Source organism: Ambystoma mexicanum, chromosome 1q, assembly GCF_040938575.1.
Source record: "Ambystoma mexicanum isolate Mex_15411 chromosome 1q, UKY_AmexF1_1, whole genome shotgun sequence".
Taxonomy (NCBI): Eukaryota; Metazoa; Chordata; class Amphibia; order Caudata; family Ambystomatidae; genus Ambystoma; species Ambystoma mexicanum.
In genome coordinates this window covers 1,013,776,561-1,013,793,183 of record NC_090922.1, presented here as the reverse complement: position 1 = coordinate 1,013,793,183, position 16,623 = coordinate 1,013,776,561, and the positions used below count along the sequence as shown (strand labels likewise).

Genomic DNA, 16,623 nt, shown 5'->3' with positions numbered 1-16,623 from the left:
GTCTCTACTCATCCTTATACTTCTGCAGGGCAGAATCTAATTCATCAAACTTCCCAATTATTTCATGTCCTTTTCATTTCAATCTGAAAAGAAAATAAATAAACATGCTCTACACCCAGGTACGTAGTGAAGCTATGCTATGAAATTATATTAAATGTTACTTCTCTTTGTTGTCTCTCCCCAGAGCATGGTTGTTGAGGCTTCATCTTACTTGTTTAATGCTACACATAAAGGAGTATTTTTCAAGAGTGTCAAAATTGTAATACCTTTGACATGGCACCAAAACCCCAATTACACAAGGCCCAGAACAGAGTCCTTCAACGAGGTAAGATCTCAGCATTATTTCAAATAATCAAACCCTGCAATACGCAAGATGGTATATGGGTTCAAAGCTCTGCTTTCTCACATTATCTCTGTGGATTTGCTTTTTTGAAGGCACAAGGCTTGATTCTGCCTCGAAAAAAAGACCTTTGTTCATTTTAGCTTGCAGTTTGAGACTAAAAGTATAGTAATGCATGGTACATAATACATTTGCAGTATCCCCATCTAAGATTGCGTTTAGAATGTAAAAAATTAGAGCATCCAAAACTGCATCATGTTATTGTCAGATGTTATAATTCACCTACACACGTGACCTTGCTATTGAGCAAGAATTTGAGAAGCATAAACAATCGCATTCAGATCAGTGATTCTGAACACGTGGAAAGTTTGATTCTTGATGTTGTCGAAGAAAAATGCAGATGTATGTAAATGATTGCCTAAAAGGTGTTGATGGCAAATATCATAAGTGCATTCAAATGAAAAGGAGAATAATATGTTGAGTCAAGAAAGACTAGGCCCATAAATTCTGCACCAGGCCCGGCGTAGCTTATAGCTGGAAATCCATTTTGAATTATACACCTGTAGTCCAATTGGAGAAATGAAACTTGGCTCAAAAATGTGGTGTTTACTCTCGTGTTTTGCTGCCTTAGCACAATTGTGAATTAACTTGAACATGCATGTGTGCCAGTCATCTATGGAAGAATGGGCAGTGACTTGGGATGCCAGGCTTACCTGTCTCCCCATACAAGGCCTTTCTATTAATTGGAAGGAGTGACATCCTTCTTAGGGAAGAGACCATCTTCCACGTGTATTGAAGTCTGTGTACTGAAAACCTATAACAGTTGCACATTTGCAGATAAAAGGGAGGGGTGTCACAGTTTTGGAATTTCTTGGGGATTGTGTGCTGTCAGTTCCTGATTTCAGCCTGTGGGGCTACTATTAGGGACTAACCAAATTAACCTCACACAACATCCGAGCCCCACATCTGATTTCCTTGACAATGGAATTATTCAAAATAAAAATGGTGTTAATAATGCTAGTGTTCATACAATGAATGTGCATGACTAGGTAGAAATTTGATGAGCTTTGAAAGGAAAGCACAAGATCCTATATTTTCAATAAATGTTGTTTGCTGAACAGAAGACATCTGTCAATAAAATACTCACAAAAAGATGCATTTCTTTTCGACCCTTTAAATGTGACCAGTTTTGTAACTTTGATGGCTACTTTAGTATTTTCAGTAAAGGATGCTTCTGAGTTTCCTTCTACGTATAAACCTTCTGTGCACATGCCTGTGTGTCTGACGATACACAGAGTGTGTAATAATTGCGTCCCAGCTTCAACAGAGGTAACAGATTTCAGAGAGGCAATGGAAATGAAGTCTACAATGGATATTGCCAACTTCCCTACAAAAGAAAAACCTGCATGCATTTTAGTCCATCACAAACATTACTGTATGTATGTTAAATATTATGCTATAAGATAATTATATTTTCTCAAGCAAAATAGGAAAATAAACTGAAAGTCAAACTGTTAACACACATCTCCCATTAATCCACGGGTCCTGGGAGGGTGATGAAGCATACAGAGTCTCAGTGCATCCATCAAATGGACTTGTTTTGAAGCTATACAATGATACATGGAAACACGTAATCCTAATATCTCTTTTTAGCACATTGTTGAAAGGGCAGATTTCTGTAAGTGGATCATTTATCACTCGAAATCCATCACAAAGAAGGGAGCTACAGAAGCATCTCCCTTTTTTTTAAAAAAAAAAGGGTAGAGATGACACTGGGGATGTGGTCAAGTATTTGCCCATCAAAAGTACTCAATTATCATTTTCAAATCTCCCTCCCCCCACTGACCAACCTAGACTCCAGATGTATGGGCTAGTGGTCCATCGTTCCGGTGTAAAAGCTCAGCCAGAAGCTTCATATGAAAATCCATGCTCTTTTAGTACTTATTTTCTTCTGAAAACCTATAGAATTCTATCCGTTATGTTAATGTGCCCATGGCCCAAATAGAGCCTTGCTAGGTAAGGCTACATGCTTATCCCCTAAGGGAAAGCAGGGCATAAAACACAGACACCAGGGTTTTAAATAAAATACTTTATTCATTGCAGTGGGGGTGTTTTTGTGTTTAAGGGTGCAGGACATATTCATTCAGCTCACCGTGGGGCTGGATGGAATGTTGGAAGAAAGAAAGAAAAAAAAAAACAAGATAACTCCCCTACCCCAAGAATGGGTTGAGCAGGGAAGAAAAGATTACAAGGAGTTTAAAAAATAGAAGAACCGTTAGGGATAGCTGAATAAGAGAAAACGAGCAAATGAGCAACAAAAGATATCAGAAGAAAAGAAACAATGACCTTGGGGGGCTGCAGCCTTAAGCAGCCAACCAGGGCCTGATGAAATTGTCAAGCCAGGCAACGTGCAGTCGGTGACCCAGCGTTGTTACTGTGGGCCTGTACTGCGTGCCTGGAACAACCTGGGATCTCATGGGGCTAAGTCAGCTGGTGGACCCCCGGGGACCAGACCAGAAGGGCCCATCATTGCCAAGGCCCAGGGCAGCATGTGCTGTACTGCCCAGGGCAAAGCATGAAGAGCTGCCTAGTCCAGGCCATATTTGGCAGGCTGATTGAACCAGGCAGCCAGTGACCCATTTCATCCCACCTCCGGGTGAAGACTTGCCCCTTGTAACCCCCAATGCAATGCTCAGAAGTTGGGGCCGCGAGGACACAGAGCTGTGGGGCAGCAATGAATTGGAAGTTAGCTTTTCCATAGCAAAAGGGACACCACCTGGAGGAAAGATGTTATCACAGGGCACAGAGGTGATGTGGGCAACCCTCCAGACTACAGGGCCACCCAGAAGAGGGAAGAATTGCCTTGGGCTGTGCCCTGAAGAGAGATATTTGCAGTTACAGTGAGGAGTATGACAGGACTTCACCCAGTCACTGGGCTGCCCAGAGACTCCTTCAGGGTGCAGTCCAGGTATGGCGAGGATGGGTGGCTCCACATGATGGACTGAGTCACCCAAGTAGATCAAGATGGGGCAGCAGCATGTTTGTTTGTTATTGTTTGTAATTTGTGTATTTATGTTTATAGTTGCAGTGATTTGTATATTGTAATGTTAGTAAATAACTAAGCCTTGCATATAGCTATAACTGGTATTGTTGTGTGGGGGAATGTTAGGTAGGGGAATACATAGGAAATGCTTATGGTATTAAGGATTCCGTATAGAGGGGTAAATACCTTGTCGTGAGGTAGTGAAGGAAAAGTACCTGAGCCACCTAGAGCGTAGGACAACCTAGAGAGGCCATCCTCTGGCCTCATGCTTGTCTGGGTTCTACCAGGTGTAGGGCAGGGGTCTGTACCATCAGTCTCACTCTAGGGTCTAACTGTGACCCCTTCAAGGAAGGGTGTGTGGACCTATTTAGAAGCAACTCACACCAGGGTAAATTTCAAAGGGAATTAGTAAGTAAGAAATTAGAAATGTTTAATACAAGTTTAAAGAGGGTTTTCCTAAAAAATCCACCTTGGTGTCTGTGTCCTATTGAAGCCGGTATTGTATGAAATTACCAACTATAAAAGTCAGACCCCACCAAAAGACCTAAAACACACACTACGAAAAGTTCTAACTACCAAACGAACTTTTCATGGTATGTGTTTAGGTGTTTCGGTGGGGTCGGACTTGGGGCTGGGGGGTGTCCGGGGGTTGCAGGGGACACCCCACCAGCCCCCCAAAATGGAATAAATAAATAAAGCCGGGGCTGTGTTCACTATGCTATACAGTATAGTGAGCGGGGTGTTGCGGGGGACATCCCCGCATCACACCCGAAAAAAAAGAAAAAAAAAACAAACAAAAAAACAGGGGCTGCGGGGGTGTCTCCGTAACATCCTGCTCACCATACTTTAAAGTATAGTGAGTGGGGTTGTAGGGGTTCCTGATCACGGAAGTGAAAGGGAACTGGCGCCGCAGGGACTCAGCACGTCTTGAAAGGTAAGTAGGTTGGGGGTATGTTGGGGGTGTGTTGGGGGTGTGGGTTTGTAGGATCTGCGTGTATGTATGTTCTCATGGGAAATGTACAAACATTTTGTGGTTCGTACATTTCTCATGCAAACCTTTCTGTCGCTGACTTTTCCGCGACAGAAAATTCACGCAGATCCATTGAAGTCAGGTAAAAACTCAGGGTGTAGACGATCTCCTTTTAACATCGACTTTATTTGGCAGGTGCATCTCCCCTCCTTCTCCAGGCTGGCTTGTGCGGTGCGGGTGGTAGTTCCCATGGGAACTGCCCCTGGCCTGGCGTGAGGGAGGTGTATACCGTTGCCCTGGTGGAGGGCCAGAAACCAGGGGCTACAATAACATCTTACCAGACAAATGGTTTCCCAGGCCCTTTCCCGGAATTCCACTAGAAATAATTGAATAAATGTATGCTACCCAATATGACATAATCCAGAACCATAGACGTAGTACCGTTAGAAATGTTTCGGTATGGTACCTTGTTTAGCATATGACAATAAGAAATAGCAATGGGGACACTATTAGATGAAACTGTGCTAGTTGTGAAACCTTTTCTGTAATATCAAATGTGTCATCCCACTCTGCATGTTGTGCAATGCTTCTTCGCAAGGTAAGAAGGAGTATGAAATGGAATAGTACCATTGCCACCAGTGCATATTTCACTGTAGGAAAAAAATACCTTGGCTATAGGTCAGGCTGAAGAGGCACAACATTGAGACAACTGCACCGGCCCATTATGTCAGAGCTTCCAGAACATTCATGGCAGAACCTGCTATCTCCTCAAACCCTCTCTAGTGATGGCAGTCTGAAGGGGTTGCACCCCGTTATATAGTGGCAACATTTCTTTGCTTCACCAAAGGAAGAAAGTTGATAATATCATTTCAAAACAAAGCCATCCACTCCTTGGCTACTGCACGCTTTTTTTTCCGCATGCCGTTCCGCCAGTGTACTGGTTCAACGTTTGTTAATGTTAAAGGATATTTATACCACGCACTATCACCACTGGAGTGCTCCCCTGGCGCTCTAGCGGATCTGAAAAAAGGGGGGTTGGTTGGGGTACCTTAGTAGGGGTAATATGGGGCAGGCTAGATGTCTTTGTTTAATTTTATGCAGATTATGCAACAGACTGAGTTTAGTTTGGGCCATCAACGCAGCAAGAAAAAATGTATTCAAGAACCTTTTTCAATGATCTTTTTCTAATTGTATATATGAACGTAAAGAGTTGGATACATATGTTTTTTCAAAATCGTGTGCTTAATGGTCGATTGCTTGAATTGAGAGCTTATTATCACTCATAATCACGCTAGAAAATCCCTCCAAAGCCCAATCAAGGGGGTAGTTACACAATAAACAATTTCATTCAATCCTGAATTTCCGGAAATTTCAATTTCCTTCCTGAGTCAAGCTTTAAGCTAACGTGACAAAGAGGTCCTCGTTGAGGGTCTGCAATTGAGGTGGATGTTCAGGATTTGGAAAGAGTCAAGCACTCGGTGTAAGAGAAAGAGGGGATGCAATTCATTGACAACAAGAATTGATTTCATCTTCGGGATTGGAAGGGGCTCAATTTAGCTGCCTCAATGCCTTAATGCAATGTGCATGTCACTGAATGTAAGGAATGCATTTACTGGCCTTACTGTGGCACAATCAATTGCAAGTCTAAATGATACAAGACCCCCTCGCAATTGCCTAAGTCAATGTATTTCATCTTTCGCCAGGCGGATGTGATTGTTGCCGACTCCTTTTTGAAATATGGCGATGACCCATACACTTTGCAATACAGAGGATGCGGGGAGAAAGCAAAGTACATTCATTTTACGCCAAACTTCATATTAAATGACAAGTTGCTCTCCGTCTTTGGAACTCGAGGTAAGTACTTTTTGTTAAATGTCTTATGCTGTCTTCCATAAAAGTCATTTTGTTTTGCTTTAAATGAGAGAATGTGACAAAGAATTACCTACAGAACCGTTTACATTTAGAATACGGCTAAGAAAAATGGAAAGCCTTTAATATGCAAACACGAATTATATATTTTTCAAGAGGAATGCTCACGATGGCACATTTGGAATTACGGTTTTATGTGGTAAAAGATAGAGGTGGGTGAAATTCTAAATGTTAGTCCAGAATGAAATGTCACATGAACATATACATTTGGTGCAGTGGGATACAACAGCAAGACACGGCAAGAAAATCAGGAAATGGCTAGACATTTGGGGAAATCAGTGCTTAGGGAAATCACATCTCAAAGCCATAAAGTAGATATTTAATGTTGAAGTTTTTAGAAGAGGAGGATTATTTGTGTCTTTCTCATTTGCCAACCTTCCAATGAATGGGGCTCATAATCCTAACCCTCACATCCATACTGTATGTACCAGCGGAAAGAGGAAAGACCTCTTAAGTGACTGCATGGACAAAATATTTAGAGGTAAGTAAACACACGAATGAAAGAAAGAGAGAAAGTTAACCAAATACAGAAAAAAGAAAGAAGGAAAGAAAGAAAGGTAAAATGAAATATAGGGAGAAAGGATGCAAGAAAAGAAGAAATAGAAAAAGGTGAAAGGAAGAAAATCAAAGTAAATAGCATGTAGCATGCTATTTAGCTGTGACCATTAATGGCTGGAGGATTGCCTTTTTGGCCTGTGTGATAAGAGCTTTGTGACTTGTGGGAGAGGGTAGAGTAGACCCCTAGGAAAAGTGATCAGGGATGCTGGCCCCTGCGGAGTCCGCCCCACAAACTCCTGATAAATATCTTCTTGCCCTGACCAAGACGGGCCGTGCTCTTGCGGGGCAGCATGGCCAGCAAGCGACTGAGCACAGAACCTGAGCTAGCGTGAGGTTTGAGGTTTCTCACAGCTTGCCAACCAGAACATTAAGGAAGGTGACATGAGCAACTGCAGCCCTCAAATATAAAGTAGCCCCTTCTCTGAACCAGTGGTTCTAGCCTCTTATAACCCTTAGGAAATAGCTTAGGCTAAAGTGGTGGATCTTCCAGGCAGCTTCTTGCCCTCATCTACCAACTAGCGGATCCCTGTTTGGTTCCACATGTGATGCAGTGTATCTATGTGAGGGAGGCACGGGGGGTGGGTGGGAGCATTGACAGTGGCAATGTGAGATAGTGAAATGAGACCTGTCTAAAAGCGGCCAGTGCTGGGAGAGAATGGTTGCAGGTTGTTTTGCACTGTAAGGCTTACTCTGCCAATCTCCTGACTAACTAACTCCCCTCTATGATCTCCATCCACTACATCACTGCATACACAGCCCCACAAAGACCTAACCATTAGCACAGCAACACTAACTGAACCAGTACTAAGCTCTTCTCACTAGCCTTTGCACGCCCCCCACCTCAGCGGATAAATAGGCTCAAAGCTCCTTAGTCCAGATATTTGTTTTTTCCCTATGAATAAGATACTACTCCCAAGTTTTCCACCAAGCCCATAGAAAGTAGATTGGCACATCGGAACTGCATACTTCTGACCTGCATCCATCAACACCACAGGTTTTACATCTGCCTCTGCCACTGTTTCACTAATTACCACCTCCTTTTTTCTTAAAGTACCATGCACAGGTAGGCCACCAAAAGTGGCAGACATGCGCTATGCAAAACAACGTACATTGCATGTTTAATATCGGAAAATACACAACGTCCCTTTTTTAAAGGACATGTTGTCTCGTTGAGTGACATCTGGTAGATTCAATCCTTTTCTCCCATTGTTGTTAACTTTAAAGGGAAACCAACTGCATGTCTTCACTCGCTCCATTTTGTGGCACTAGATGGAAAGTGCACTATTCATGCGCACAGCGTTGGCATAGCTGAGCACATGGTGACCTATGGGATCGTGTTTATCCTTAGCTCGGCTTCTATGAGCTTAACATGTACGCCATTTGATTGTGAAGTGGCCACAGACCTGACTACGAATGAGGAGCAGTTCGTGGGAGCAGGGTTCCAATACCAATCAATATGGGCTCTGAGCTTATCTATGTTTGCAGCAGGTGCCCTTTCTAGTTCCCTCTCCACAAACGGATGCAGGCACTCGTCTGGTTCTGTCATGATTTTCCTAATAACCCGCTTGCCAGAACGTACATTTCAGTTATTAGTAAATACCACAAAATATCCCATCGCTGCAAAAAAAATAAAAGTGCACAAAAACATAGACCTGGGCATGGTTCCAAATAACAGGAACACCTAAATCCAGAAGGGAGTCCAAGGAAATGTAGTCTACATGCCAGCAGTAGGACATTACCTGAAAGGGGAATAGACAGAATTGCTCAAGAGATGAGGTAGCAAGGAAGTATCTGAGAGGAAAGTGGCAATTCGTAATCCAACATCCAAGATCCTTCTTGGGAAAGAAGCAATCCAATAGAAAGTCCAACAAGGGCAATCGGGATGTAAGAGTATGGAACGGGTGAGCCAGTTTGGGTCACTCTATGTATCTTCCCCATGATGTTCAATATAGGTTTGGCTCTGTGTCTAATCACATGGGTTGTGATTTAGATGAGTAAAGGGATGAACAGAGATTCATTTTCTTTGGCTCAGAATGTGTCAAATGTGTCTGTTCCCTGGTAGACTATGATTGTCTGTTATTTGTCGTGAGGGAGGGATGGCATTGCACTGTGGCCTTCTTACTTGATAAAAATACAGTCATACCACCCTGTATGTCTACTGTATATTCGATGTGACAGACATACACAGAGCATCGTCTCAAAGTATTCTGCTATGCAACCTTGAGCAATCTCTATTAACACCCTGGCTAGCCAATCGAGTCCTTAATGTCCATCTTTTCTGTGACAGTTCAGGTATGCTGTCCAAGCGTGTGAGTGTTGCTGCTTGATAACACCAAGCAGCAACATGTTCCACTGAGCAGTGACTAAAAGTTGATACGACAATGCTCATCTTGTTGTTCGACCCAACAGGTGCCTGAAAGCAAAGCCCTGCTTCACTTTCTCATTTCAATCCTTTTCTAACAAAATTCATGACCAGACATAAACAGCTACAATAATTGACTGGCTATAGGGCATACATGGATTCGCAAAGGAGTTTCATACACACAAAGAAAGTTTTTTTTTTTAACTTTTATTTTTGTTGGCAGAGGCATATAGCATACACATACATCAGGGCAACTAGTGAGTACAATTCATATGTCAAGGAATACATTGGTAGCAAGATAAAGTGATATAACAACAGGTTAAAAGCAAGGTATCGCGGTGAGACACAGTGCAGCAGTACTTTAATTGGAGTTCAGGGAGGACCCCCTACAGAGGAAGTCTCGTCTAGGCTATGGAGGTAGCTGTTGAACGCAGTCCAAATGTTCTTCGGGCGAGAGCGAGCTGGAATCATACCAATGTACTCCTCTTCACAATTACCTAGTGAGTAGGTTTAGCCACTTCTGGAATGAGGGGGGAGAGGGACTCTTCCAATTCTGTAGGACACATTTCTTGGCTACGATGCAGTCCACATTTAAGAATTTAGACATTTGTTTGGCCCCCTCAACCTGCCACACCCCAAGCAGAATACCCATCGGGTCTGGGTCAATAACAGTGTTACTGATAACGGATAATGTCTCCATGATCTTGCCCCAGAATTCAGTCAGCCTCTGACATTCCCAGAACATGTGTAAGTGACCAGCGCCCTCTGTACCACAACGGGGGCAGGGCTGCAGGGTGGTTCATGCAAATCTGGAAATCCTGCACGGGGTATAGCACAATCTGTGAACAGTTTATATTGTATGGTTCGGTAGCGAAAGTTGAGGGAGACTGTTAGTGTGTGAGCACATTTTCCCTCATAAGTGGTCGGTGAGCTGTATCTCCAACTCAGCCGCCCAGTCATCCCGGGCCAGGGGGGGTTGGATCAGGGCACCCATCTGCATGAGCTTGTACAGTGAAGAGACCACCCCACGGGCGCCGCCCGAGTTAGCAATATAAGTAATCTCTGGGGAGTCCAGGGGTTCATTAGGTAAACCAGGCCAGGCCGTTCGGAAGGCGGCGCGAAGTCTATAGAATTGCAGATATTCCAATGCTGAACCAGAGTCGCCTGGCCTCCATGTCTGTGGAGTTATAAACTGCCCTTCCAGGTAGAAGTCTGTTAGAGCGAGGTACCCCAGGGCCTCCCAATGTCATGCCAGGGCTGTGTCATGTGTGGGTTCCAGCCCGGGAAATCACCAAGCGGGGAGCCACTTGTAGTACGGCTGCTGGTCGGCACCTGCTTTGAATATATTCGACCCCAAGCGTGCACAGTGGTCCCAACCGGGTCAATAGGTGAATCCGGTGCATATTGCCGGTGTAGTATTAATGACATTATGTTGGTGTCTTCTGCGGCCAGTATTTCCAGCTTAACATGAGGGCGAGGGGGGGGGCAGGATACCAGTAGGAGGCGAACTGCGCTTGTGCCACAAGCCAGTACCGCAGCAGATCGGGGGCGGTGAATCCCCCTCTATCATACGGGAGTGTCATGTCAGACCATTTTTTGCACACCGCACCCGAGTGCCATAAGAACTGTGCGCACATTTTGTGCAGTCTTTTAAAGTATTTCTTCCCTGGCCAGACAGAGACATTACGGAATATATACAGCAACTTAGGGAGCAGTATCATCTTGATAAGGGAGAGTCTCCCGGCAAGGGACAGTGGAAGGGAGCGCCATCGCGTCATTTTAGCTTCAGCCTGCTGTGCCGCAGCCAAGTAGTTGTCTATTAGTAATGTGTCCCTGGATAGGGAAACCTGGACCCCCAGGTATTTAATCCCATCGGGCGACCAGCGGAGTGGATACTCAGTGGTAGGTTGCTGGGTGGAGCTGGTGAGGGGGAAGAGTTCAGATTTGGTGTAATTGATAGTGAAACCAGAGTGTGTCCCTATACGAGTGATGTCGCACAAGATTGGATCCAGGTGGAGGGCCGGGTCCCTGATGAATAATATTGCGTCATCCGCATAGAGCGAGATGATCGGGGGGTGTCTCTCAACCGTATCCTCCTGCATGAATGGCACGCTCTGATGTGTTCGGCCATTGGTTCTATTGCAAGGGCAAAAAGAATCGAGGAGAATGGGCAGCCCTGTCGCGTGCCTCTGAAGAGTGGGATCAGGCCCGACGTTAAGGAGTTAACCCGAACTCTAGCCACAGGGGAAATGTAGAGTATCTTAATATATCTGACCATGTTAGGCCCGACGCCATGGTCTCCAGTGCTAGCCACATGTACTTCCAGGACACCATATCGAAGGCCTTCTGGGTGTCGAGCATGACCGCAACGGCACTGGCACCCTGATCAATCCGTGCCATGACATTGAGCAACCTTCTGATGTTGTGGGACGTGGATCACCCAGGTACAAATCCCAATTGGTCGTCATGGACCATGTATGTCATGACTGGGAGGAAGCGGTTAGCTATAACTTTGGCATAGAATTTTGAGTCCAGGTTCATCAGCGGGAGGGGCCTGTAGGATCCGCACTCATCGCTGCTTTTATCGGGTTTCAGAAGCACCGTTATGACGGCCTCGCGTAGTGTCGGGGGAAGGGTCATGAGCTGGAGCGACTCGTCCCATATCTCAAGTAGTTTAGGGGCCAGCATGGCTACGTGTTCTTGGTAGAATTCTGCCATAAACCCGTCGGGGCCCGGTGCCTTACCCTTAGGGAGACTAGATATGGCTTTGACTATTTCATCTAGTAGGATAGGGGAATCTAGTAGGTCTCTGGTTGCGGGTGAAATGCAGGTCATGGGTATTTGCTCGAGGAGATCCCTCATATGGGATTCACTATGTTCGGGGGGTTGGGAGTATAGTTCAATGTAGAAGTCAGTGAAGACTTCCAGGATCTGCTGATCGGACCATTGTACTACTCCTCGGCAATCCTTGACAAAAGCGATCAGAGTTTAGCCCCACTCTCCCCTAGTCAGAGTAGCCATTGTTTTGCCGGGTCTATCATCCTCTCCATACTTCCGTGCAGTTTGTGGACGGCTAAAGTAGTGGACCTCCCTTGTAGCATGTTCATTAAACGATTGGAGTTCTTCACTAATTAGGGAGAGGGTGGCAGGGTCAACCGATGTTGGATGTGCCCGCTCCAGCTTGCGTAATCTGGCCTCGGAGCGGGCGAGGGCTGTTGTTATAGTCTTGAGTACTCCTGCCTCCCCAGATATGGACATACCCCTGATAAAGACCTTGAAGGTGTCCCATCGGACCCCCATGGTAGTGGACTGGGGTGTGTTATGCTCAAAGTAGGACTGGATGTCCGACAGTATGTCTGCTTTGAACACGATATCCTGCAGCGCAGCAGACTTGAATTGCCATGTGTTAATGGTAGGGGCAGGTACTCCCAGTTCAAGGGATAGCGTGATTGGGACATGGTCCGATAAGGTGCTTACAAGTACTTATGTTTCCACCACCCTACCCAGCAGATCGCTTGACAGCAGGAACATGCCAATTCTGGAGGAACTGTCATGCACTGAGGAGTAATGGTTGCAGGGGCATTGCTAGGGGTGGGCTAAGGGGGCTATAGCCCCTGATCTTTTGGTTGTAGCCCCGGATAGAATCTCAGGAGCTACAGCCAAAAGACTAGCTAGCCCCCAGTCCCAACAGTTCCGACATCAGCTTAGCCCCGGGTCTTTTCCAGACCTAGCAACTCCCCTGAATGGGTGTATTCCCATATTTGTGGATGTAGTGTCCTCCATACATCTCGGATGTCTAGTGTCTCGCTGCATGCCAGTAGTCTACGCGCTGCTCCAGACAATAGTCTGGGAGCAGTGCCTGTTCTGTCCAGCACAGTATTTAGTATGAAATTCATGTCCCCTCCCCAAATAATCTGCACCCCTACAAATCCCAGCAATATGGCTGCAACCTGATCCACAAAATCGGGGGTGTCTACATTAGGGCCGTAAGTGTTCACCAAGAGGTACTCTCTATTAGCAATTGCGTAATGCAATATAATGTATCTACCTTCCGGGTCAATGTAGCTCTTGTGGTGTACGAATTTGAGTGATTTGTGACTCATTGTTAATACCCCTCTAGCCCAAGTGGAGTATGAGGTAGAAACCTGTTGGGTCCCCATGATGGTGCCATGCACTTTGTCAAGGGGCCCGTGGAGCGTTTTCCTGCAAGAGTAGTATCTTGCATCCATATCTATTAGCGTAGGCCATGATCTTGCGGGCCTTGGTGTAATTACTCAAGCCCCGTACGTTCCAGGACATCACCGTAGTGGGCATTCTAGGTGTTTAGGGTACATCCCAACACTGTTGTCGTAGAAAGTGTTTACCGCGGGGGCCATCGCTAAGCCCACACAAAGAAAGGTTAATAAAGCACACAATGGATTCTCTAGTTCCCATACAAATAAGAAGATTCTTTAAGTTTCACCACCAATAAGAATACAAAGGTGCCACCTTTGTATGGTTTTAAATATTTTGTGGGTTAAAAGCAACTTAAAGAAACAAATGTAAGACATCATACCAGGCCTGGTAGGTCAAGCACACAGCCAGACATGATCTGGAATCCAAACAGAAAAATAACCTTTTTTTTTACTTGTTTAAAGATTTTCGGGTGACACAAAGGGAAAAGGGAACGGGAAACAGACAGGAAATACTTATTTTGGTGTTTTCTATGAGGCAAAGGAAGGGGAAAAATAAAAGATGAAAAAGAGTGCCTAATGAATATAGAGACAGACAAAAGATGGCAAATATCCCCAAAAAGTACTGCCAAAAATGATCACCAAACTCTGCCAAGTTCCACTAAATCTCTACTACAGCTCAAATTGAGGGCTTTGCCTTAACACTCCTGCTTGTACAGCCCCCAGAACCCACAAAGAGAAAGAGACTTCCATCGACTTCTTATAATTTGTGCAGAATTATTTTTAAAAAAGGAACAAAAACAGATGTTGACAAGCTAATGTACCCCATTTAGTAGACTTCGATGAAAACACGTAAACTATACTTCATTTAACTTATTCAATGAATTGGATTCTACAGAAGAATTTCTTTCATTTACGAACTACTGTTTTTGAAGATATTTTCTGTTGTACAAGTATGGGATTTTCACAGCCGCTAGGTGGAGTGAACAGCTAAACATTGAGATCTTTATAGATATCAGTGTTTTTTTTTACCTTTCCTGTAAAGAGAAGCTGCTGATTAAACACATGGGGTTGATTAAATGCGTTCGTACTATAGGTTTTAACTGCAGAATCCAGCTCACAATGTGCAACAGTGGACAGATATTTGCATACAGTTAATCATGTGCTTTGTTTTCATTATTGAAAGTTAGTGACATGAATAGAGCCGAAAATTAACCTAACTAATCAGCATTCCTACTTCTTAAAATCCATAATTCATTGATTTCGAAAGCATCATCGAGATATTAATTTTTTTATAAAAAAAAAAGTTATATCATTGCAGTTAACAATAATATAGCCCTGTGCCTTTCTGTCACACTCGGGTGAAATACAACTGCACCTGGAGTCCTGTTAAGTGTCAACTTGGGTCAACGGTAGCACGAGGCAGGGGCACAAATGTACACTATACAAGTGTGTACTTAGACACACAATCTCAGACCAATCCTCACAGGGTGGTGTTAATACCCAACATTGTGGAAATGTGTGGCTTATGCCCCCTGTAGCATTTAAAGAGGTGCAGTCCCTAATTGATTTCTAGGTATTGCCAATCTATTTCCTGAGAGTCACAACCAACTCCCTCAAGACTACAATCCCAAGAAGCTGAGATAGCCACTAAGGTATTCAGAGCAGAGGTTAAGCCTGACCCTGCTTGGTCTCTGGTCATGCCAGGCGCCTCAAGTGCCCTTAGGTAGGGCACAGTATGCGACAGCAATGCCTGTAGGAGACCCGCATACTCTCTTCATCATTGCTTTAAGTGGCCTACAAATTCGACCCGGGACTCTTAGGAGGGCATGGCCTGGCAGGGGGCCGACAGCGCAATTAAGAAGCAACACTAACCTCACCTGAATGCTATCTGTTAGGCAGCGTTCAGTAAGTGTTGCCTCGTCCTTTAATTGTCCCCCTGCCAGACATCCGTTTCATTAGCTATGCAGTGATCATCACCCTCAGACCGAGGGTGAGGATCCCTGCATCTCCAATCTCTGGCATGGGGTTATTGACTTTACAAAAAAAAAAAAAAGCCTCGCCTTTTTATTGTGTTGCTGACCCCCTGCCAAACACCCCATTCATGCCTGCATCTCTAATTAAAGTCATGCCTGGCAGGGAGGTCAGAGACACTATGAAAATGCGAGGCTTTTTTTTCTAAAGCCTTAAGCTTCAGGCTTTGGAAAAAAACACTTGGCTTCTAGCTTCCTCGTGGGCTGGGGTTAGTAGGGGATTTAGGGTGCACTGGCAGGTCCCAGTCTCAGGTGCAATGTTCGGAGCCTGCCGGAGCTCTGGCCCACTTAAAGCCCACTTAAATCCGAGCTCTTCACCCCCTCTCCATAGTGTTCCCACCACTGGGTGAACAGCAGGGCAGATATTGATACCTTCTCCTGGCCCAATTTGCACCCCTCTATAAAGGCTCTTCCCTCAGGCACATGAGGACACTTCCTTACATGAATGTGACAGTGAATCTCTGCCAGCAAACTCACTATCTGCAAGGACATGCTTGCCTACCGAATTGCAGTGGAAGCCAAATATGTAGATGCACTGGTTATGTTTCACTATTTTCTTATTTGCATCACATACCATTTATGTACTATGTCACGTTATCTCCCAACATAAGGATCTAAATAAAAAAGAGTTACTTTATGCAATGTTATCAGCTATTGTATAATCAAACTGAGGAAGGTGTCTCAATGGTGATCACCCTGGTATATGAATAGAGTATGAATTCGCGTTTTGGGGAAAATATAAGTTAATTTATTTATTGAGATGGTTGTAGGCTATCGGGACCTATTGATCAAATTGGTCTAGAGATACACACTTGACACAGTATCAGAGTGAGCAAGTAGCCGCTTTCCAATGGGAATATATGGGAATGGAGGAGAATGACTAGTTGTATAAGAAGAGCCTAATACAGATCCGTTAGGCAAGGCAAGTCAAAGAATTACAGGGTGATCGAGGAGGGACGGTCAAGGGGGCGAGGCAGATAAGGAGGAGCTATGTTTAGGGAAAGGGAAAAGTAGGATAGGAGAGGCAGAGAGCGTCAAGGGAGAGAAGCATTATAGGAGGAAGGATGGGTGGAAGTGGAAATGAGAGGAAGTACAAGGCGACGAGCCATGGTGAAAATTAAATTAGCATGGGAACGAAAAGTACAATGGGGAGTCAAGGGAAATTAGCTCAAAGAAGTAGGAGTATGCCAGTACATGAATATATTGGAAGATAAGG

General features: G+C 44.6%; 1 protein-coding gene across 1 annotated transcript in view; it reads left to right on the top strand.

The window, feature by feature from the left end:
• LOC138559855 (calcium-activated chloride channel regulator 1-like) overlaps positions 1 to 16,623 on the top strand; it is a 603,377-nt gene that overhangs the window by 75,057 nt on the left and 511,697 nt on the right. Inside the window, exons 2-3 of the mRNA XM_069642742.1 lie at positions 185 to 325; positions 6,057 to 6,207. Coding sequence (XP_069498843.1) covers positions 185 to 325; positions 6,057 to 6,207 — 292 coding nt within the window. The remainder of the gene's footprint in view (positions 1 to 184; positions 326 to 6,056; positions 6,208 to 16,623) is intronic.